This window comes from Callorhinchus milii, unplaced genomic scaffold, assembly GCF_018977255.1.
Source record: "Callorhinchus milii isolate IMCB2004 unplaced genomic scaffold, IMCB_Cmil_1.0 Scaffold25, whole genome shotgun sequence".
NCBI lineage: Eukaryota > Metazoa > Chordata > Chondrichthyes > Chimaeriformes > Callorhinchidae > Callorhinchus > Callorhinchus milii.
Genome location: NW_024704766.1, coordinates 7160825 through 7185003, shown reverse-complemented (window position 1 = coordinate 7185003; position 24179 = coordinate 7160825). Strand labels below are relative to the sequence as shown.

At 48.3% G+C, this 24179-nt stretch overlaps 1 protein-coding gene across 1 annotated transcript in view; it reads right to left on the bottom strand.

Moving 5' to 3' along the window:
* The window catches only part of sik2b (salt-inducible kinase 2b), a 59893-nt gene that overhangs the window by 21481 nt on the left and 14233 nt on the right, over positions 1-24179 (bottom strand). The window contains exons 2-3 of the mRNA XM_042343855.1: positions 11856-11972; positions 10533-10596 (exon numbers count right to left, since the gene is read on the bottom strand). Of these exons, the coding sequence (XP_042199789.1) occupies positions 10533-10596; positions 11856-11972 (181 nt within the window). The remainder of the gene's footprint in view (positions 1-10532; positions 10597-11855; positions 11973-24179) is intronic.

Below are 24179 nucleotides of genomic sequence, written 5' to 3'. Positions count from 1 at the left end.
GCTGTCAACACTCCAGCGCCACCGTCTCGCTGTGACTGGGGGGTAGGGGGTGGGGGAGTTTGGGGGGGGCAATGCTGTGGCAGATGGAACCATTTACACCCCCCACACCACCCCCCTCCCCCACCGGTTGTATAACACAACCTCAGAACTCCGCGGGAAGCCGAGCCTTTGAAATGTCACCGCGGTTGGGAACCTTAAAGAGGTAACGGCTATTTTTCCTCGCCGGCTGGTTCGGGGGAAAACAGCGCAAATCTGGAGGTCTGTGGGCCCCGCGAGGTTCCTCTTTTAAAACCCCCGCGGGTTGGCCCGTCCGGATCAGTAGGAAGTCAGCGCTCGACTGCAAATCGCTTTCACAACCCACACATCTGACATCGCGCTTTATCACCTCAAAGCGTCTCACACCGTTTCACAGCAATTATTGTTAAGCGCAACGAGGGTGGATTTTGCGGGTGATCACACAGCGACGTCCCACAAACAGCTACGTCTCTTATTCACACCACTGAGATGTCTCATGTCAGCCACTAATTTTATCTGGGGGGGGGCGGGGGTGGAATTGTCAACCAAAACACTGGGAGACACCCCTTCTCTTTTCCCAAGAGAGCAAATGGGGATCTTTAACAGCCACTGAAACAGTCATCAGCCCGGACTGTGAGATGCTCCAGTGTTACTTGTCATGTTATTTTAGTCATAATTGACGTCGCACTTTCACTCCCGTGTAGTTTTATGTTTAAACATCGCAAAATGTTACGATAGGAATTTATTAATGGGGGGGTGGGGGGGGATCTCAAACTACAGGCTCTACAGGTTACTATAGATCCTGTGAAGCCCTTTGACTGCATCATCAATAATAATAATAATATTAATCCTTGCATTTGATACAGAGCCTTACCACGTCGTCGAGACGTCTCAAAGCGCTTCACAGGATTTACTGTAAAGTGTAGTGACTGTGTAAATAGAAGCCTAATATTGAATATTACGACGACAACAACTTACATTTATATAGCGCCCTTCACATGGGGCAGTATCTCCGAGCACTTATTATGCAAAGGGGCGTAGGGAATGGCATAATTACACACACGCGCGCGCGCGTGCACGTGGAACTCTCAGTCTGGCTACGATTAAGCGCTCTGAGACTCCGTCCGGCGTGGAGGGCGCTGTATAAATCCAAGTTGTTGTTGTTGTTGTTGTTGTTGTAAGCGCGGTGATGGGTTTCTGTGTTTGTCAGAGAACCGGCCGACCTCAAGAGAATTTGGAGCGTCCAGTTTACGGGGAAGATTATCATCGTGAAAAATGGCCACTTGCCCCAGACTGACTGAGATGCTGAGAGGAACCTCATCACACAGAGAGGGAAACGTCCACAAGGGTTTCTGCTGTAAGCAGCCTCGCCGACATGCCGGCTAATTAATTCTGTGCCGAGACATTCTGCAGTTCACCGCGCCTGCATGACGTGCATTTGCACAGGATGTTCCGAAATCTCACAAAGCTAAACGTTCGGAAATATAATAACACAGTCTGCCTCACTCCAGCACCAGCCTGAGTCCCTGCTCTCACACACACACACACACACACACACCAGACAAACAGCCAGCAAGCTCGTGTCTGTGTCTGTCTGTGTGAGACGGACTGTGTGTATGTGCGTCTGTATCTGTCTGTGTGAGACAGACTGTCTGTGTGTGTGTCTTTCTGTGTGTGTGTGTGAGAGACACATCGCATGTGTGTGTGAGAGAAACAGACTACGTGTCTCTGACTGTGAGTGTGTATCTGATTGTGCATACGTGTATCTGCACGTGTGCGAATCTGACTGTGTGTGTATATGAAACAGTTTGTGTGCGTCTCTGACTGTGTGTGTGTTTGTGTACTTGCGTGAGTATGTGTGTGTCTGTGTGCTTGAGTGTGTATGTGTGTGTCTGTGTACTTGCGTGTGTATGTGTGTGTCTGTGTGCTTGAGTGTGTATGTGTATCTGTGTACTTGCGTGTGTCTGTGTACTTGCGTGTGTATGTGTGTGTCTGTGTACTTGCGTGTGTATGTGTGTCTGTGTACTTGCGTGTGTGTATGTGTGTGTCTGTGTGCTTGCGTGTGTATGTGTGTGTCTGTGTACTTGCGTGTGTATGTGTGTCTGTGTACTTGCATGTGTATGTGTGTGTCTGTGTACTTGAGTGTGTCTGTGTGCTTGCATGTGTATGTGTGTGTCTGTGTGCTTGCATGTGTATGTGTGTGTGTGCTTGCGTGTGCAACATAATCATTCTCAGTAAGAATAAGAGGAACCACATCACATAGGCAGCATCAGAGGAATAAGTCTGTGACAAGTTGTAGACACACACACACAAATTTCCAGTCTGTGCCTTCCCAGTGGTGGGGGTGGGGGGGATGGTTTAAGAGGGGGATTGGGAGGGGGAATGGCCGCAGCCCCACCTGCGCTTCACTTCCTTGACAACGTGTCAGCACATTTTCATCGCTGGTGCCATATTCCAATCGCAAATTCACACGGCACCGTCACACAAAACGACGCATTTAACACCAAGGTGCTGCAAATCACCATCAGCGTCCACACAGAGCTCCAGCGCTCACACACAGACATAACACGTACACACAACACAACACAACCCACACACACACAACACACACACACACACACACACAACACAAACACACACACACAACACAAACACACACAGAACACAAACACAACACACAAACACAAAAACGCACAACACACAGCAGTTCAACAAAACACACCAACTTGACTTTTCCATTCCCCCAACTTTCCGCTCTTGGACTCAAGTCCTCAGATGGAAAAACGCTCTCTCCGTATTTAGAAAACAGTAATGCAGTGACAGCTGCTGTGGTTTAAAGGCATTCCAAGTTGTCTGCAGATAATAAATTAAAAGCTTGGCTCGCCTCCAGATGTGCAGAAAGTGCTGGGGTCACCGTGACAATGTGCCGGGCCGGGTCAAGTGACTCCCATTAAAACGCCCGGGGACACAGATTGCGTATCCAGCCACCAGCGAGCCTCTCACGCACACACAGACACAAAGACACGCACACACAGACATACACACACACACAAAGATACAAAAACACACAGACACAAAGACACGCGCACACAAGCAATCACACACACAGATGCAAAGACACGCACACAGACACACACAAAGACACGCATACACGGACACAGAGACCCGCGCACACAGACATGCACACACGCAAAGACACACGCACAGAGATACACACGCGTGCAGACACAAAAATACACACACAGACACACACACACACGGATACACACAAGGTCACACACAAACAAAGACACGCACACAAGATGCACACACACACACAAAGACAAACAAAGATGCACACCCGAGCACGTATGGAAGCACATGTGCGCCCATGTGCACACGCAGCCACACACACAAAGACACGTACATACACTCACAAAGACTCGCACACGAGAACATATGCACGCACACTGATGCACGCGCACACAGACATGGATAAGCACACATGCACATACATTGATAAATAAGTCAAAGATGGAATTAGAATGTCTGGTTTCAAACAGTAAGAAACAATACCAGACCCTAATAAATAGGAAGTGGAGGCCTTTTAGTCCATCAAACCGGGCCTCCGGGTGAAAAGGGACAAAGTGGATTGCTCTGTGACTGGCACAGATACACCGGCTGAATAGCCTCCTTAGATATCAATGGTTCTATGAGTCTGCTATCAACTCTGCTAGATTATTAGATTGTGGCAGATTAATTCATCTTTTATTACTAATAATTTTAATAATCAGATTCTGAGCACTTTGGCCAAACGTCTCAACATTCTTCACGGAAATGATTAAGTTTAGTGATGTCGGACGAACCCGGCAGCCAATTTGCGTAAAGCAACGACCCACAGACAGAGAGCCAGGAGGTGAATGAACAATTTCAATCAGGTGCATTTTGTCAGCCAGGACACAGGGAGAGAGAAAATTGATCACTCAATCCATGGCTGTTTCTGGGCCACTACTGTGTGCAACTGGCTGCCGCATTTCGCCCACAAAATACAGTCACTCCACTTTACGAGATATACTGAGATTTTGAGGTATCTCAACTGTGTGATAAGGCACTGTATCAAATTCAAGGATTATTATTATTATTCTGAAACATTCTCCATCTATCCTTCCTTCCCCCATCTTCAGGTCGCGCCTGAAGACCTTCCTCTTCGACCGAGCCTACGGTCACCTCTCCCCTCCCGCCAGCTCGGTGTCGTGTCTCCCTCAATGTCAAGCGCTCTGGGACACTACCCTGCATGAGGGGGCATTGTGTAAACGCAAGTGCTTGTTGTTGTTTTCTAATTGATTCTGACGAACATCACCGTTAAGAAACACCGTAAATCTCAGAAACTGAAGCTACAACATACAACAGGCTTGAGTAACCCACCCCCCCCATCCCCAGCCCCACCCAATCCCCATCCCAGCCCCCCCTTCCTCATCCCCACACCCCCGCGCCACCATTGAAAGAGTGATTCATTAACACTGAGCCTGGGTTTCGAAAAACATTGATGGAGGAGGGGAGGAAATGCTTTATTGCTGTCTCTTTGTTACCACGGACTGAAACATCTCTCTCTCTCTCTCTCCCTCTCTCTTTCTCTCTCCCTCGCTTTCCTTGGCTCTAAGGTTCTAAGGTGAGATGTTTAATGTTGATTCCCCACAGTGAGATTGCAAAATCTTCAGGGAGCCTCTCACATCACAGGAGCCTGAATGATCTATGCAAATGCTCACTGACAATGCAACCCCTCCCAACCCAGACACAACGTTCTAACAGCGCATCAGTCAGTCGGTCAGTGTGAGAGTGGGTGACCTCTTGTTGGGCAAGTTTCCTTACTCCACACACACACACACACACGCGCCTCTGTTTACCTAGCAGTAAGTAGGAGCCTGGTTGTGAGTTGATCGTCGGATGGCTTTTCCGGGGATAATAATCCCTTAAAAAATCCAAAACACTAATTTAATAATAGCGATGTGATCACTTCAATCCACGGCTGTCTGTGGGGACGCTGCTGTGCGCAATTGGCTGCCGCGTTTCGCCCACAAAATATACAGTCAATTCACTTTACAGTGTATCTTGTGAAGTGCTTTGAGACGTCTCAAAGACGTGATAAGTCGCTATATGAAATGAAAGGATTATTATTATTATTAATAATAATCCTATAATAACACACACAGACAGACACACACACATATAATGGGTGCTATATCGGATGCTTTTTTTTAATAATTATTATAATAAATCTTCTTCCGTCTCTTCACTGCCTGGCTGTCTCAGCTGGTGAATCTATGGGGTGTTTGTGGGAGCTAAACACTGGCATCACATATGTCTAACGAAAACAGGGAGTGAAGAAGTCACAGCTTTCCACTGTAGATCAGGCACATCCGAGCACAGTGTTGAGTATCTAACGCCTAAATCCTCCCGGCTTTATCCAGCTGTCATTTCTTTATTGATTTACTTTTGCGTTGGAATAACGAAATATCTTCTCCCTCTCTCCCTCTCCTCCCCCAATCCCACAAAGACAGCCCCATAGTGTTAAGCTTTACGAGCTGAATTAATCGAATAATGCCTTATTACATTAGCCACACTCTTGCGTACCCGAGACCGCAACGTTGATGTGGGTTTGGTTGAGGTGATGAAGATAAGGTCAAGCTAAGTCAGCTGCTTATAGCCTCATGCATTTTAATAATAATAATAAGCCTTACATTCGATACAGCACCTTATCACGTCTTCGAGATGTCTCAAAGCTCTTCACAGGACATACTGTAAAGTCAATTGACTCGCATCAAACATCTTAACCTCTGAACACAAAAGTTGGCTGATTACACGTGGGGATGTCTTCACAGACTGTCAAAACTTTAGACAATTCCTCTTGCACAAATGCCACAGTCAGCTGGGTTCACATGAAAGGTTTCAGTCTCAGCCAATTAACTAAGCTCTGACTATGAGGAGATGCTGGATTTCTTCGAGTCCAAAATCGAGGGGATCCGTTCAGCTGCCTCCTCCCTCCCAACCGCCACCCCCTCACCAGCTCCCCTACCCCCCGCCCCACTACGACCCCTAACCATCCCTCCCTCCACATTTTCGAACCTGTCTCCCCTTTCTCTCTCATCACCACCATATCCAGCATGAAATGCACCACCTGCTCCCTGAACCCCATTCCCACCCCTCTCCTTACCTCCCAGCTCCATCTCCTCGCCCCTCTACTCTCCGACACCATCAATCTCTACCTATCATCTGGCACCATTTCCATCCCCTTAAAAATAGCTGTAATCACCCCCACCCTGAAAACGTTCCTTGAAAGAGTTGTTGCTTCCCAGCTTCGCTCATTCCTCTCCTACCATTCACTTCACGAAACTGCTCTGGTCAAGGTGACAAACGACATTTTGTCCATCTGTGACCAGGGCTCCCTCTGCCTCCTCATTCTCCCGATCTCTCTGCTGCCTTCGATACCATGGACCACTCCATCCTCCTCCACCGCCTCTCCTCTCATCTCAACCTTCAAGGTTCTGTCCTTGAATGGCTCAGGTCTTATCTCTCACACCGTCTCAAATTTGTCTCCGGCAACGGTTTCTCTTCCAACCCCCACACAGTCTCGTACGACGTCCTTGGTCCCCTCCTTTTCAATATCTATATGCTCCCTCTTGGTGACATCATCTGCAGACATGGGGTCAATGTCCACGTGTATGCGGATGACACCCAACTCTACCTCTCTGCCTCCACCCTCAACTCCAGGCCCACTGCTGTCCTGACAGAATGTCTGTCAGATGGATGAGAGCTAACTTTCTACAGCTGAGTATCAGCAAGACCGAGGCTCTCCTCATCAGCTCCCATCAGCGCCTCCTCACCTCAGGCAGCATCAGCATCCACGGTTGCCCACTCCACCTCACCAGCCAGTCAGGAACCTGGGCGTCTTGTTCGACCCTCAACTGTCTTTTCTCCCCCATCCGTGCCATGACCTGCTCTGCCGTCCCCCACCTCCGCAACATTGCCCGACTCCATCACTGTCTCACCCCTCAGCCGCCAAAACCCTCATACGCACATTCGTCACCTTAAGGCTCTACTACGAAACTCCCTCCTTGTCGGCCTCCCCAACTCTTCCCTCCACAAGCTGCAGATCATCCAGAACTCTGCCGCTCGTGTCCTCTGGCGCTCAGTTACCCCATCACCCCCACCCTCGCCCGGCTCCACTGGTTCCCCATCCACCAGAGGATAGAATTCAAAATCCTCGTCCTCACTTTCAAGCCCCTCCGTGGCCTTGCCCTTCTACATCTCTCACCTGCTAACCCCCTATCAACCTCTCCGCTCCTTCCGTTCAGCAGGCTCCGACCTGCTCCAGGTCTCCCCCCCGACTTGCCCTACAATTGGTGGTCGGGCTTTCAGCCTCTCTGCCCCACTCTTTGGAACTCCATCCCACAATCCCTTCACCTCACTCCCTCTCTTGCCTCCTTCAAAGCACGTCTCAAGACCTTCCTTTTTGACCGTGCCTTCAGCCGCCTTCCTACCCCCTCTGCCCTCGCTCATCCCACCTTGTCCCCCCCACACTCGGGTTGGTGCTGGGGACAAGGGAGCGTGTGTGTGTGTGTGTGTGTGTGTGGAGGGGGGGAGGGGTTTGAGGGGGGAGGGTGCTGCATTGTCGGAGGCGGTAAGACGTTAAATAAATAATAATAAATAATCCTTGCATTTGATACGGTGCCTTCTCACATTGTTGAGGCATCTAAAGCGCTTCACAGGATACAATATAAAGTGTAGTGACTGTGCATTTTGTGGGCGAAACGCAGCAGCCAATTGCACACTGTAGCGTCCCCACAAACAGCCGTGAATTGAGTGACTAAATTTATTTTAGGGGATTGTCGGTCAGGACACCGGGAGAGAGAGAGAAAGAGAGAGAGAGGAACTCCCTTCTCTTTACGAACAGCGCTCCGGGATCTTCAACATCCGCCTGACCAGACAAACAGGAAGTGAGGTTTAACGTCTGGACCGAACGACGTGACTCAAAGCCCCCGTTCAGATCGATGCCAGGAATGCTGTGGCGCTACTGGGAGAAGAGAAGGGAGTTTAAGCCCGAGTCCTGGCCGCCAATCGCTCTCCCTCACAAACAAACCAACAAACAAACAAGACATTAAATGAAATATCAATCCAGCTGCTCCTTCCCTCCTCTCTCACAGTGAGTCAGCGTCAAACTGTAACATCCCTTTTTGCTAATGCTGTGCCCGGTGGTGACTGATACTGAGTCTGCAGCTGCGAGGAGCAGAGCCGACTGGCACGGGACACAAGCCACAGTGTGACTGATCCATTCGTGGCTGTGGGAAGAAAGCTCAGAGCCATTCAGCACAAGAGCACTGCTTTTTTTTTTCTTTCTTTCTTTCTTTCTTTTCCGAGCTCCTGAACTCTCGCCAAACACATGGGGGAGAAATTCCGCCTGGCTTTAGAATTATTCCACGCTCCCATTCCCCCCCACACACCCACACTTAAGTAAACTTTCAAAGCGTTCGGAATCTGGCAGTAGCTGTTGAATGCGCTCGCAAATACTTTGAAGCCGGGTTCCTGCAGCCTCTTAAAAGGGCACTAAACATCACGAGGGCACCAAACAGCAGCTTGGCTTCTTCCTCGCCTCTCAGGGTCAGACCTTAGCGGGTTTTAACAACAGTTCAACAACGACGACAACTTGCATTTACACAGCAGCCCCTACACTCACGCAGGGCAGCGTCCCGGAGTGCTTGACGGTGGTGGAGTACGGTGCCAAGCCGAGGCGGGTGGGGAGGGGGGAAGGAGATGACCGTAGGCACGGTCGAAGAGGAAGGTCTTCAGGCGCGACCTGAAGATGGGGAAGGAAGTGGGTGAGGGAGGGATTGAGGAACTTGGGAAGTTCCAAAATGTTACCTAAATAATAGTATTTACCTGTTTATGTCGGAATGGGGGGCGGGGGGGGAATGAGCAGACTTTTGACGGCATAAGCGGGTTTCGAGATAAACGAACAAACGAACAAACTATCCACCTGCGTTCATTGTGGTTAAAGCATTCGGAAGCCCCAAATATCCTTGACAGTCCTCCCGACATAAAAAATGTCACACAAACATAATGTATTGTTATTATTTTTTGTTGGAACAAAACTGAACAATGTCAAAAGGGCAGAGCGAGCGAGGATCTGCCCAACCGCGGGGAGGAACAATAAATACAACGAGAAAGAATATTAGTAGGAATGAGTGCTGGCAAGGGAGGGCTGGTGCGTGTCAAATGTCAAAACTACAGCCGTCAACGGGCCAGTAAAAATAAGACCATAAAACAATTTAAGTGTTGGTTTGGAGCAACCAATAAAGTCTTTGACGTTCTCACTAGAATCCTTCGCCGCAGCTGACACCTCTGCCCATTAGCACAGCATCGTCAGCTCGAACCTTCCTTCACTGTGTGCCTGGGTTTTCTATCAGGTTAACGAGGAAATTGATCGTGTAATATGATAATAATCCTTGCACTTGATATAGAGCCTTCGTGTCCTCGCAACATCTCAAAAGCGCTTCGCAGAATATGCTGCAAAGCATATGAGAGACTGTGCCTTTTGTGGGCGAAATGCAGCAACCAGTTTGCAGACAACAACAACAACAACTTGCGTTTATATAGCACCCTTCACAATGGTCAGCAGCGTCCCACAAACAGCCATGGAACAAGCGACCAACTTTATTTGGGGGACTGTCGGACAGAAGGGAGCGAGAGAGAGAAACTCCCTTCTCTTTTTGAATAGCGCAGCGGGATCTTTAACATCCACCTGAACAGGCAGACGGTTTAACGTCTCGTCAGAAGTTTGTGGAAGTTTGGGCCTGATGTGAAGCAAATGGGAGCATTGTCGTCCCGTCACCTTCGAGACTAAAAATATTTAGATCCTCCTGACAAGCCAACAACCATTTCCTATCAGTGAGAGTCTCTCCGCCATTGTCAATTGTTGTGAGGCGAGCAGTTTGTCTCTTTCTTTCCCAGATGCAATTACACAAATGTCTTCTGACAAACACCTGAAAAAACATCCACCATTATCGTATCTGCTCATGAAACAGCGATGACAGCAGAGGAACAATAGCTGAAATAGCTGATCCAGCGTAAAGGGCAATATCCTCAGAGAGACGCAAATTCTAAGGCATCAGCCCGGCTCAGTTGGTAACGCTCTCGCCTCTGAGTCAGAGGGTTCTGTGGTCTTGAGCCCCCGCTGTCAGGAGTTGAAGGTGCCATCTTTTTTGGGGGGAGCGGGGGATGGTGGGATCAGGGAGCTTGGTTTAATGTCTCATCGGAAGGGACGGCACCTTCGACAATGCAACACCCCCCACACCACGCCCCCCCCCAGCACTGCTTTGGAGCATCAGCTTAGACTATGCGATTCCAAGTCCCCAATGTATGGGGTACCCACAACCTTCTGAATCAGAGGCCAGAGAGAGAGAGAGAGAGAGAGAGCGCTACCCAGGCTGACTCAGGGTAAAGGTTTGAGATGTGCATAATGTATGAAGTAACTGAGAACTCACCGAATATCTCTCCGTTTTTGGCGTATTCTGTCACAAGATACAGCATGTTTTTGGTTTCCATCACCTGTGGGTACGAGAGACACCAAGTCATGAACTAGACTCCAGCAGTTACCCCCAACTCACACTCTGGGCTCCACCCGAGCCTTGGCTCTTGCCATCCTGCGCCTAATACTCTTCGGAATTAATCAGGAGACTCTCCCTCACCAGGGAGTGAGAGAAAGAGGGAGAGAGCACATTCCATTCCAACAATCTATCTCTGGGATTTCCATGTGTAGGTGGAATGCCATGGGATTCTCAGTTGGGTTTGGAGACTCTTAAGCAATGGTGATAGGTTACCGCATGAATAAAAATCATTACGCGCCCACCGAATGTCAGGAGACAGGAAGTGTTTGTTGGGTGCGGTTTGGGGGCGAGAGGGAAGGGGTATTTTTTTTGCTTTCGATGAAAACAATATCAGGAAGATCTCTGGTAAAAATTGAAAGCGCAAAACAAAGAGGCCGTGGGTCCAGAGTCGCAAAGTTACGACTTCAAAACTGGCACCTGGAAGTGATTCTCTTACCAGAGGGCAATTGACGAGAACAACAGGTGGCCAGGAAGAAAAGCTGAAGCCAGGACTCTGGGAATCAGTTATAAATACAAACAGCTGCGATGGGGAGGATGGTCAGTTGTGAGGGGTGGGGATATCTGGAAGGAAGAGATCAAATTGGCCAAAGGAGGGTCTTCTCCATCCGAACCAGTCTTATAATAATAATAATCCTTGCATTTGATATAGCACCTTATCATGTCGTCGAGACGTCTCAAAGCGCTTCACAGGATATTCTGTAAAGTGAATTGACTGTGCATTTTTGGGTGAAATGTGGCAGCCAATTGCGCACAGCAGTGTCCCACAAACACTTGTGGATTGAATGACCAAATCGTTATTACTGATTCATTTGTTTGTTTATTGAAGAGATTATTACCCCTGAAAAGCGATCCACCTATCGACTAACAACTGGGTTTCTACTTACTGAGAGGTAAACAGAGGCGTGTGGAGTAAGGAAACTTGCTTAAGGTTTCTCCCCGCCTGGGAATCGAACCCGAGTCCTCTCGTTTGCCATGCAAGTGCAATAACCACTACGCTAGATGATCTCAACAGACTCAAATGGTCCTACAGGCTAAGACTGGGTGGAATTTCAGGTGCCAGGGCAGCCAGTGAAGAAGAACTAGGCATTAGGAGATATCAAAGGTTATGTCTAAACCTCTTCTAGAGGAGTGGAGAGAAAGCGGGAGAAGTGGAGCAGGAAGGAAATTGCTTGTGAAAGGCACGCATGGAGATTTAATTACCTGATAGAGTTTGATAATGTGCGGATGGTTCAAGAGCTTCATGATCTGCACTTCCCGGTAGATCTTCTCCAGATTCACAGCATCCAGTTGAGATTTGTCGATGATTTTGATTGCAACCTGTTGCCCCGTTGAGGAAGAGAGGAAAAAAAATGTGTGAAATGCACAAATGAAGCCCCGATTCTTTTTTATCCAGTGAGATATTAATAATAATAATCATAAGCAACTTTGCATTTCATATATCACGTCATTGAAATGTCTCAAAGTGCTTCACAGGAATTACTGTGAAGTGTAGACGAACACACAAGCCAATTTGCACAGAGAGATGTCCCCACAAACAGCCATAAAGTGAACGATCAATAATAATAATCCTTGCATTCGATACAGCGGCTTGTCAAGTCTTCGAGACGTCTCAAAGCGCTTCACAGATTATACTCTAAAGTGTAGTGACTGTGTGTTTTGTGGGCGAAATGCGGCAGCCAATTGTGACAGACAGCCGTGGGTTGAGTGACCAAATTATTTTTTTTCTTCTTGAGGGATTTTACTTAACGTCTTATCCGAAGGACGGCACCTCCGATAATGCAGTGCTCCCCCCAGCACTGCACCGGAGCGTTAGCCGAGACTGTCAGCTCAACAAAGTCTCCAACATGGGAATGAGACTGAACGCAAAGGTCTGTGACAGAGCCGGCACAGGCAGTATAGGCTGAATAACAATCCTTGCACAACACTATAAAATTCTATATAGAAATAAAAAATAGCATTTCGGAGTTAATGCGACCGTGTTTGGTAAGAGATTGTGTTCTGATCCAGCTGGACAAAAACAGCCCACAAATAAGCCTCGTGGACGAAACCCTTCTGGATAGTTCCCTGTCACGTCGTACCTCTCTCCCCATGCCCTCTCTCTCTCCCCCCCCCCTCTCTCTCTCTCTCCCCAGACTTCCTTCGGGACGCTATCCGTTCCTAATAATCCCAACCAAAATCTAATCGCTTAATTGCAAAAATATGTCTGCCTTTTTTTACAATAACTAACAAACAGCTGGGACAAGAGGAGATTTATTGGCAGAACAAAGCAACCATCTACAATTACAACAACAGCAACTTGTATTTATGTAGCGAGCTTTATGCAGGGTATCTCCATCATGTAAAAGAACAGCCACAATCTCACTGCCACAGACTACTGTCCTGAGCACAGTAAACTGCTGATAACTCGTCCCTCCCAGGGGAAAAGGCTCATTGATAAGTTATCAGGAATGGAGAGTTTGGCCCATAAAAACAATAATAATCCTTGCATTTGATACAGCATCTCATCATGTCTTCGAGACGTCTCAAAGCGCTTCACAGGATTCCCTAAAGTAAATTGACTATTTTCTGGGTGAAACCTGGCAGCCAATTGTGCATAGCAGTTTCCCACGTCCAGTCGTGTTTTGAATGACTAATTTTTTTTGAATAGACATATGTATAAATAAATGCGGTCAGGATATTGACAACATAATGAACGTGAGTGATAGTGACTAGTTAAGATCACAGACCTTGAGCTCACAGTCTAGTCTTACTGACATCTGAACATGACTTCCCACAGAGACTTGCGAGTGTGTGGAAATCTGTGCTCCAAAAAGTAGCACAGGAATTAATAGGGAGGTTTTAAGAGAGCGAGACAGACAGACAGACAGACAGGCACAGACAGACATAAGCATATGAGAAGTGGTTAATAATAGAGGTATTAACGGGGTATAGCGAGAGGGCGAAGCAATGAGATTAAAAGATCTGCCAAGATCTAGTAAACTGGTGGAACAGGCTGAATAGGCTGAATGGCTTTGGTCTGTTCCTGTGTTAAAAATAAATATTCCCTACATTGCATATCGAGCCTTTAAATTCAGGAGGACACCACCACCAACACATTACACTTATACAGCGCCTTTCACATCAGGAGGACATCTCAAGGCGCTGAACAGTCAGGGGTTTGGACCCGACCTGGGGGTTGGGATCAGGACGGGTGGAGGGCAGGGAGAGTGGGGGTAGTAGGGTTGACCGAAGAGTCTTGAGATGGGCCTTAAAGGAGGCAAGGGAGGGGGCAAGGCGGAGGGACTGTGGGATGAAGTTCCAAAGGGTGGGGGGGGAGAGGCTGAAGGATGTCACTAACAGGAAAGTGGTGTGACTGCGTGCTTTGTGAAGCCACGATCCAGTCTGCAGCAATGATTCAGTCTCTGAAACAAGGCTAGGCTTTGCCAAGCCTCACAGATGTCAGCAAACCCCAGCGACTGTGAGAACTGATCCACAATTGGAAACAGAGCAATGATTCACTCTCCTCAAGTCACATCACAAGGCAGGGTCTGAGGCCCAGAAGCCCTGAGCGCTGATAGAGTCTTAGTCACCAAGTACCTGCTGAGCTACACGAGGTGTGTGGAGTAAAGAAACTTGCCCAATGTTTCGCCCTGCCCGGGAATGTAACCCAGGTCCTCTCGTTTGTGAGGCGAGCGCTCTAACCACTGAGCTACAGGGACTCCATTGATTGTATCAGCTTCAATCTGATTCCATCAAGGATGGCGTCAGACTACAATAGCAACAGCAACTCAAACTGTCCTCGAGGAATTGGCTTCCTTGTGGAGCGCTGTAGCTCAGTGGTTAGAGCACTCGCCTCGCAAGCAACAGGTCCCAGGTTCGATTGTGGGGGGGGTCAAAATCTTAGGCAAGTTTCCTTGCTCCACATACCGCTGTTTACCAAGCAGTAAGTTGGAACCCGGTTGTTAGTCAATTGGCGAATCACTTATCACATCTTTGAGGTGTCAAAGCGTTTCACAGAGTATACTGTAAAGTGAATTGACTGTAATTTGGGGGTGAAACGTGGCAGCCAATTGCACACTGCAGCGTCCCACAGGCAGTTTTGGATTGAGTGACCCAATTTTTTTTGAAGGGATTATTACCCCCAGAAAAGCGATCCACTAATCGATTGACAAGCGGGCGGGTTCCTACTTACTGCAGGTAAACAGGTGTGTGGAGTAAAGAAACTTGCCCAAGGTTTCGCCCTGCCCAGGAATCAAACCCAGGTCCTCTCACTTGTGAGGCGAGTGCTCTAATCACTGAGCTACTGGCCTCCACGAAGTGACGTTAGGACATTCTGGGGTTAAATGTTATAGTTCAAACCCAGAAAATGCTATGAGTACACCTACGTTGTAACAAGGTTAGAAACTTAGCGATGTTTAAAATCTTTAATAATACAACGCAAAATACCAAATTATATTTGTCCAGCGCCTTTCACTTCAGGAGGATGTCCCAAGGCGCTGGATAGTTAGGGATGTTTGATAAAGGAACCGTGGAAGTCATTGAATGATGGGTTCAATCTTTTATAAAGCTCCACAGCTTTGGTGAGTCTAAATATAACATTTAAACTTGATACAGCGCCTTATCACGTTGAAACATCGAAAGCATTGCAGACAAAGGGAGCTCGGAATAGGCAGGTCACTAAAAATAATCCTTTATATCATCACACCTTTATACCAATAATAATAGTAATAACCCAAACAGTGCTTTCACATTGGAAGGATATCTCAAAGGATACACTGCAACGGGCAGTGACTATGTGTTTTGTGGGCAAAACACAGGCAGCCAATTTGCGCACAGCGACATCCCAGACACAGCCACGAAGAGAGCGACCGGTTTTATTTGTTTGGATTGTTGGTCAGGACCCCGGGAGAGAGAAACTCCCTCTTCTTTTCCAATAACTCCGCAAGATCTTTAATGTCCGGCTGAACAGGTTCGGACTGGTTTTCGGTTGAACGTCCCATCCGAAGGACAATGTAATCGAAATGGGAAGGGGGAGGGGGGGTTAGGGAGGGGGGGTTAGGGAGGGGGGGGTTAGGAGGAGGTTAAGCCATGGCTGTACTCAGGAAGCTTCTCTTGCTTAGATAATGTTCCAGCAAAACAACACTGCTCAGCATTGACCACAAATTGACAGGGGATCTTAGGCCATTGTGGGGAACAGAAAATTGGAGACTAATAGGCAGAAAAGAATCATTTGGGTTTGCGGTCGCCTTCTTGGCAGAGAGCTGGGGGTGGAGGGGGAGGGAGGGAGCGAGTGAGAAAGCTTCACCTCCCGTGGCTGCCTCTAATTAAGCCTGGAAGCCAGATGTTTGCTAACATTCTGGGCTTCCATCTCGAGCTTCGGGCCTACCTACTTCTATAGCCTGTCGCACCGAAAAAAAACTTCCCTTCTGGCTAATAAAATGCACAGTCACTACACAGGCGTTATTCGAAAAGACAAGGCAAGGAGTTCCCCTCTCTCCCGGTGACCTGGGTCGACAATCCCCAAAGGAAATTTGCTCTATCCCACAGTCCCTTCACCTCACTCCTTCCCTCATCTCCTTCAACTTCAAGGCATGTTTCAAGATCCTCCTCTTCGCTCCCGAATTCGGTCACCTTCATAACCCCACCCTCCCCGCCTTTCACCCCTCCTGATCCCAATCCCCCCCACTGGGGTCTAAACCCCTGACTGCCCAGCACCTTGGGACGTCCTCCCAACTAAATGTAGTTGTTGTTCTGAGATGTTGCTGTGTACAAACTGACTGCTGCATTTCGTCCACAAAACACACAGTCACTCCACTTCACAATAAATCCTGTAAAGGGTTTTGAGACGTACTCCCGATGTGAAAGGCTCTGTATCGAGCTACATTATTGTTGTTGGCATCTGCACAGATATAGGTTAGTAAGTACAGGAGATCTTGGGGTTGCAAATGTAAGATGGCCTAACAGTAAAATAATTTAGAAGGTGATTTCCTCCGCGGGATAACAGCTTCTGAAAAAACATTAATAATAATATTCTTTGCATTTGATACAGCGCCTTATCACGTCGTTCAGACGTCTCGAAGCACTTCACAGGACATACTGTAAAGTGAATTGACTATATATTTTGTGGGAAAAATGCAGCAGCCAATTGCGCACAGCAGCGTCCCACAAACAGCTGTGGATTGAGTGACCAGATTATCATTATTATTATTTTGGAAAGATTTATTATGGATTATTACCCCCAGAAAGCGATCCGCCAATCGACTAAAAGCCCAAAGTGTCACCCCGCCCTGGACTTGAACCCGAGTCCTCTTGCTTGCGAGGCGAGCGTGCTAGTCACTACGCTACGCGATGCGGTAGAATTCCAGGGCCGATATGAGTAGCTTACATTCTCCTTTTTGGTTTTAAGACACTCTATAGAGAGATTGACAGCGTTTAATCCTCGATTTTAAATTGAAGGATGAAAAGATTGTGGGGTGTTTACTCCTGGGCCGATGCTGCTTTGACGAGGGCAGCACTGAGCTGTGCTTTTATTTTAAAAATTCCCCGAGTGACTGGAACGAGGATTTGAGCAACATAGCGGGTGGATTTACTCCTTCCCAGAATCGAGAGAAAAAAATTGACATGCTGAGAAAAGGAAGCTTTGAGTCAACTTCTCTCTCGCCTCCTTCCAGTATATTGAGTGTGTCAGTCTGGCTCAGGCCTGAGCCAGGAGGGGCCGCAGTATCCCAGGGCACTCACTGCTGATGGCCGTTTGTGCTCTCGCCTCTGAGTCAGAAGGTTGTGCGTTAATGTCCCCATGTCAGGACCGTCAAGCTCACAGTGTAGGCTGATGCTCCAGTGCAGGGCTGGGGGGTGGGCAAGGGAAGAGCGCTGCAAAGTCAGAGGTACCGTCCCCCCCACCCCCATTTAGGTGGACGTTAAAGATCCCGTGGTTCGATTGGAAGAGAGGAGGGGGTTTCTCTCTCCCGGTCTCCTGCACGACAATCCCCGAGACAAAAGCTGCTCATTCACTTTATTGTTGTTTGTGGGGACGTTGCTGTGTGCCAAATTGTTTGCCGTGTTTTGTCTGCAAAACACAGTCACTACACTTTACAGTAAACCCTAAGACGTCCTCCCGACCTGAACGGCGCTGTATCGAATGCAAGGATTATTATTGATATTATTTTTCAGTTAGGATCACCAAACCTTCTTTCTGCGTTCCCAAAAAAATCCAGCAGCTTACTGAGGAAATGAAAACAGAAACAACAACTTGCTTTTACACCGCACAGCAGAAAACCTTGGAGGCTTCACGGTGGGAGGGTCTCACAGAGATTAAGGTAGAATAGCAAGAGGGGAGAGGTGACATGTTTGGTCACGGAATGTGGGGATCGAGTCCCCCCTCTGTACGGTCTCTAGTCCGGTTCCTGAGCCAGGAGGGGCCGCAGTATCCCGGGACACTCACTGCTGATGGCCGCACAGCCCGGTCCAGCTCATCCATCAGCAGGACCTGGAAGGGCCGACCGGTCACTGGGGGCAGAGAATTCTCCCCCTCAGCTCCTGTTAACCCCGCAACCAAAGCCCTAATGGATAAGAGTGGTCCGAGCTGGACAAGCAGCGGGAAAGCCGCCCAGACAGTGATATCAATACCAAGCTCTGCAGGTGTGACTGGGTAGACTCCAGCAGTGTCCACAAACTGCTATGGATTGAGTGACCAAATTATTTATTTATTTATTTATTTTTAAAAGCGATTATTACACAACAAATGACATTTACACAACTCCTTTCACGTCAGGAGGATGTCCCAAGGTGCTGGACAGTCAGGGATCCGCACCCAAGCTGGTGGTTGGGATCAGGTGGATGAGAGCGGGGAAGGTGGGGGTAGGAGGATGACCGAAGGCAAGGTCGAAGCGGAGGAGGGTCTTAAGATGGGTCTTGAAGGAGGCAAGGGAGGGGGCGAGACAGAGGGACTGTGGAATGGAGTTCCGGAGGTTGGGGGCAGTGAACCTGAAGGCCCGACTGCCAATAGTAGGATAAGCGAGACGGGGGATGTGAAACAGGCCGGAGCCCACTGAGTGGAGGGAGCGAGTAGGTTGGTAGGGTGTTAGGAGGTCGCAGAGGTCAGCGGAGCAAGACCATGGAGGGCTCTGAAGGTGAGGACCAGGATCTTGAACTGTATTGGCTGTGTGATCGTAAGCCAGTGGAGTTGGGCGAGGATAGGGGTGATAGGGTCACGGAGTTTGGTGCGGGAGAGGACACAGGCTGCAGAGTTCTGGATGATCTGCAGCCTGTGGAGGGAGGAGTTAGGGAGGCCAACAAGTAGGGAGTTTGTGTAGTCGAACCTGGATGTGATGAATGTGTATATGAGGGTCTCGGGGGCCTGCGGAGTGAGGCAGTGGCAGAGCCGGGCGATGTTGCGGAGGTGGAGTAAAGCGGAGCCAGACATGGCAGAGATGTGGGGGATGAAGGTCAGTTGAGGGTCCCCGAGAAAGTGACCCCGCAATTGACTAACAAGCGGGTTTCTACTTACTGCTAGGTAAGCAGAGGCGTGTGAAGTAAGAAAACTTACCTAACATTTTGCCTCGACTGGGAATCGAACCCATGTCCTCACACTTGTGAGGCGAGGGCGCTAACCACTGAACTACAGGACTGCTATCCTATTGGGCGTGTAGAACATAACGTTTGCTAAAATTAAGGGAACAAGCGGATAATTGTCCTTTTGGAGGTCATGTGGGCAGAAAATGGACGTGATATTCCCCACCTGCCGTGCTCTGCACAAGGTTAGAATCCTGTGTGCTGAGCTTTGCAGCTGCACAGCACTGAGACGTAGACTTGGTGATTATGTCACGCTGTCTGAAACATCAGTGTTTGGTTAATAAACACACATTCCATCATGTGGCTTTCTCTGGAATCAATTGAATGTATATCTGGGACACATGGAAATCTCAGCTTGATTTGGACACTCTTTAGGTTGGTGGTGGGTGAGATGTGTCAAACACCCGAGCTGACCAAAAAATAAATCACATGGATTTCCATCTAGTCTCAGGCATTTTGTACGTCCATCTCAATAGTCCTGTAGCGTTGTTGTTAGCGCAAGTGAGAGGCCCCGGGTTTGATTCCCAGTCGAGGCAAAACCTTAGGCAAGTCTCCTTACTCCACACGCCTGTTTACTTAGCAGTAAGTAGGAACCTGGTTGTTAGTTTATTGGCGGATCGCTTTCCGGGGGTAACAATCCCTTCAAAAATAATTCGGTCACTTCAATCCACAACTATTTGTGGGACGCTGCTGTGCGCAAATGGCTGCTGTGTTTCTCCCACAAAATATACAGTCACTACACCTTACAATGTGTCCTGTGACGCGCTTTGAGACATCACAGCAGGGTGACGAGCGCTGTATCAAATACACAGATTGTTATTATTATTAAGAACAGGATTGCCTAGTCGGCCTATGACTAATTCACTCCAGACACAAGAAAGTATGACTTGGTTTTCTAGTCTTGTCAGCCCCCTCCACTTAATGGTGAAAAACTCTTTCCAAATTAAGACAAAATCAATTCATTTTCCTGCCTTTCCCATCTACGTTAGAATTTACAGAGAAGGGAGTTTCTCCCACTTTCATGACCGACAATCCCTGGGCCATTCACCTCATGGAACTGTTTGCGGGACGTCGCTGTGCGGAAATTGTCTACCTACAAAATACACCATCACTGCACTTTACAGCAAATCCTGTGAAGCACTTTGAGACGTCTCGACGATGCGCTTAATACGTACTACATGCTGCACTACATGACCGTTGCGTATTATTAGTAATTATTAATAATGCAAAGGCATTCACTGTTATCAAACACTATTAATAATTGTGAAATATTGTGATAATTGTTATGCTATTGTCCACCCGCAGAGAAGCGGTGCTGAGCGTCTGACAGAGCGCACAGGGTGTTGTTGTGATCTGATTTTACGTCTCGCAGCGAGACGGTTGCTAGGCAAAAGATCTGCATTAAGAGCCTTCACTCTCTCCCGAGGATAATCTGTCCCTTTGACTTAGACGAGGCTGGTCCTCGTGCGGGAGGGGGATATGGAGTGAGGAATTAAGCCCTGGCGATTCACAAAGGCACAAAAGTGGAGTCCTGTAGCGTAGTGGTTAGAGCGCTCGCCTCGCTAGCGAGAGGACCCGGGTTCGATTCCCTGGCAGGGCGAAACCTTAGGCAACTTTCCTTACTCCACCGCAGTAGTAAGAACCCGGTTGTTAGTCGGTTGGTGGATCACGTTCCTGGGGTAATAATCCCCCCCAAAATAATGATTACATATAGTCACTCAATCCGCGACTGTCTGTGGGACGCTGCTGTGCGCAATTGGCTGCCGCGTTTTGCCCACAAAATATACAGTCAATTCACTTTACAGTGTATCCTGCAGAAGGCCAGGATTAATCTAACAATGATGTAAGCTCTTGACTACGATATTTCCACTAAATAAAAATAAATAAAGCACAAGATTGTGGTATAAATAAAGAGAGTGTGTGGACGGTCGCAAAGCAGTGTGTAGTAAATAGCTCTGGGCATCAGCGTGAGCGGAGGAGAGGTGCAGGTCACGTCACAGTGACGCAGTCTAAACCTACCAAGTGAACCTGTCAGCATTCCCATCAATTAATTGATTAATTAATTACTCGTGAAACGGCTGCCATCTCGGGGCAGTATTCCCACTGGAAGGGGACTCTTCCCACCCAAATCCCCCCCCTCCCCATTTGCGGAATCAGTTAAGGGATTTTAAACAATAGTAATAGCCATTTTAAAAAAATATCGCAAGTTATATCGATTATATCTGCATTTGGTACAGAGTCGTCTCAAAGCCCCTTCACTGGTTACTATAAAGTGTAGTGACTGTGCACTCTGTGGGCAAAACGCGGCACCCAATTTGCGCACGGCCGAGTGTCCCACAAACAGTCGTGGAGTGAGTGATTGATTTTACCTGGGTGATCGTTAGCCAGGACCTCGAGAGAGAGAGAGAGAGAGAGACTCCTTTCTCTTTTCAAATAGCGTAACGTGGGCATAGTTGATGAGGATTCGAAAAAGGGGAGAGAGAGGGGGGCCGGGGGGAGGGGGGGGGAGAGCCGGAGGGAGAGTGTTCCAGAGTTTTGGGGCACAGTGGCTGAAAGCGCGACCGTGGGGGCGGAGGGTGCGAGGGGCGAGCAGGAGGCCTGTGCCAGTCAAGCGGAGGCGCTGACCGGGTGGTGGATTGGGGGGTGAGGAGGTCAGAGAGGAAGGCAGAGAAGGGCCAGGGAGTGAAGGGATTTGAACACGAGAGTGAGAGGACCTTGAAGTCGATCCGTTCAGTGATGGGGAGCCAGTGGAACCTGGGCCTGTCCAAAATCTAGAGGAATTTATGAGCAGAGAAGAGGGCCACAGGAAAGAGACAGAAAATAGGTCCAGACAGATGGCAACCGTCTCCTCCCAGTTTCTATGAAAACCCTTAAACAAACAGACAGCCGTCCGTCAGGGTAAGCTGATACAAAGTGAAATCTTCTGGGTTGATGTCCTTGGTTGTTGCTCAGCAATAAAAAGAAACAGAGGCTTATCGTGTCAGCTCTGCTCGGTGGGTCAGATTGTAAAATCCAGCAGATAGTTAATTACACTTTTACACGGCTTCAGCTTTCCCTGGGGAGCGAAGAGTTCTGACCCAATTCTAAGCGCTCCGGGACGCTACTCAGCGTGAAGGCCGTTATATAAATTGTTGGTGTTGGAACCTGCAAATCCCAGGCATGAATTTTGAACAGTAAGTAATAATCATAATCCTTGCTTTAATATTGTGCCTCATCAGATTGTGGAGACGTCTCAAAGCGCTTCACATATGTGGAGACTTTTGGCGTAGTGGTTAGAGCGCTCACCTCGCAAGCGAGAGGACCCGGGCAAAACCTTAGGCAAGTTTCCTCACTCCGCACACACGCCTTGGTTTACCCAGCAGTAAATAGGAACAAATAAATAAAATAATAATAATGTGGTCGCTTCAATCCACGGCTGTTTGTGGGACGCTGCTGTGTGCAATTGGCTGCCGCCTTTCGCCCACGAAATTCAGTCACTACACTTTACAGTGAAGCGCTTTGGGACATCACAACAACGTGATAAGGCGTTGTATCAAATGCAAGGATCATAATTATTATTACTCTAAAGTGAGCGGCTGCATATTTTGTGGGTGGAACACGGCATTATTAATTATTATTATTTTAGTGTTGCAGTGCTGCAGTAAGATGCCTGTGTTAAGTGATTTACGGTACTTATCACCTGCTTGACATTTATAACGCAGGGAGACCATAGCCAGCTGAGAGATATCGCAGCCTGACCATTTATCTCTCTCTCGTCCGTGACTCACTCAGGGGAGGCGAGAAAAGAACCCGCACAGTTGCACTTGGCTCAGAGACTGTGTTTTCTGCCTGATCCTTTCCCTCGAAGCCAGGAAACTGTGGGAGGTGCCGTTGGTTATCAGGACTCAAGGAAAGTATTCGCAACTTCCTGAGGTTGAGCAATGCTGACCTCAATGCATCTGAAAACTTCCTGCTCGTTAGCATTTGGTCACTGTGACCGTCAAGCAGTCACAATCAAGTCCCATCGTGGGGAGGGGGGAAGACTACTAACGTGTAACAACTTTGGCCTCCTGCTCGTACCCTCTGCTCCACCATCAGTGGCTGCACTTTCAGCCACTACGTCCCAAAGCCCCACAAAATACACAGTCAATTCACTTCACGGTGTATCCTTGAGACGTCACAAAGACGTGATCAGGCGTAATATCAAATGCAAGGATTATTATTATTATCTCTCTCCCCCAATCCCTCTGCCTTGCCCCTTCCTTCCCCACTTTCAGATCACGACTGAAGATCGGGGTCAGGCTCCGCCAGTATTAAGCTCTACGAGATGCTGCCCTGCGTGAAGGACACAATTTTAAATGCAAGTCGTCGCTGTCATTTGTAAATCAGTGCAAACGCGAGCATAATAATAATAATCGTTGCATTTGATAAGGCGCCTCATCACGTCTTCGAGACGTCTCAAAGCGCTTCACAGGATACACTGTAAAATGAATTGACTGTATATTTTGTGGGTGAAATGCGGCAGCCAATTGCGCACGACAGCGTCCCATAGACAGCTGTGGACTGAATGACCAAATTATTATTGTTTATTGTCTTGAGGGATTATTATCAGGCGTGTGGAGTGAGGAAACTTGCCCAACATTTCGCCCTGACCGGGAATCGAACCCAGGTCGCTCGCTTGTGAGGCGAGCGCTGCAACCACTGAGCTACAGGATTATTATGCATTTTGTGCAAGAACAAAGTGTCCGTGTGGGTGGGAGAGAGAAGAGTTACAGGAAAAAGCCTATGGGTGGGGGGGGGGGGGGGAGATTTTGACGATGAGGTCGTCCTATAGTGATCCTGGTTTGCAATGCCAACAAACCGGCGGTAACAGGCGATACAGATGTTTGTTTGAAAGCCTCAATGTAACCTGAAGGGACAAAATAAAACGAGTGTTTGCGGTCTGGGATTTGTTCCTCCGCTGTGATGGACCTCACGGTGTGGATGTGGGTGTGA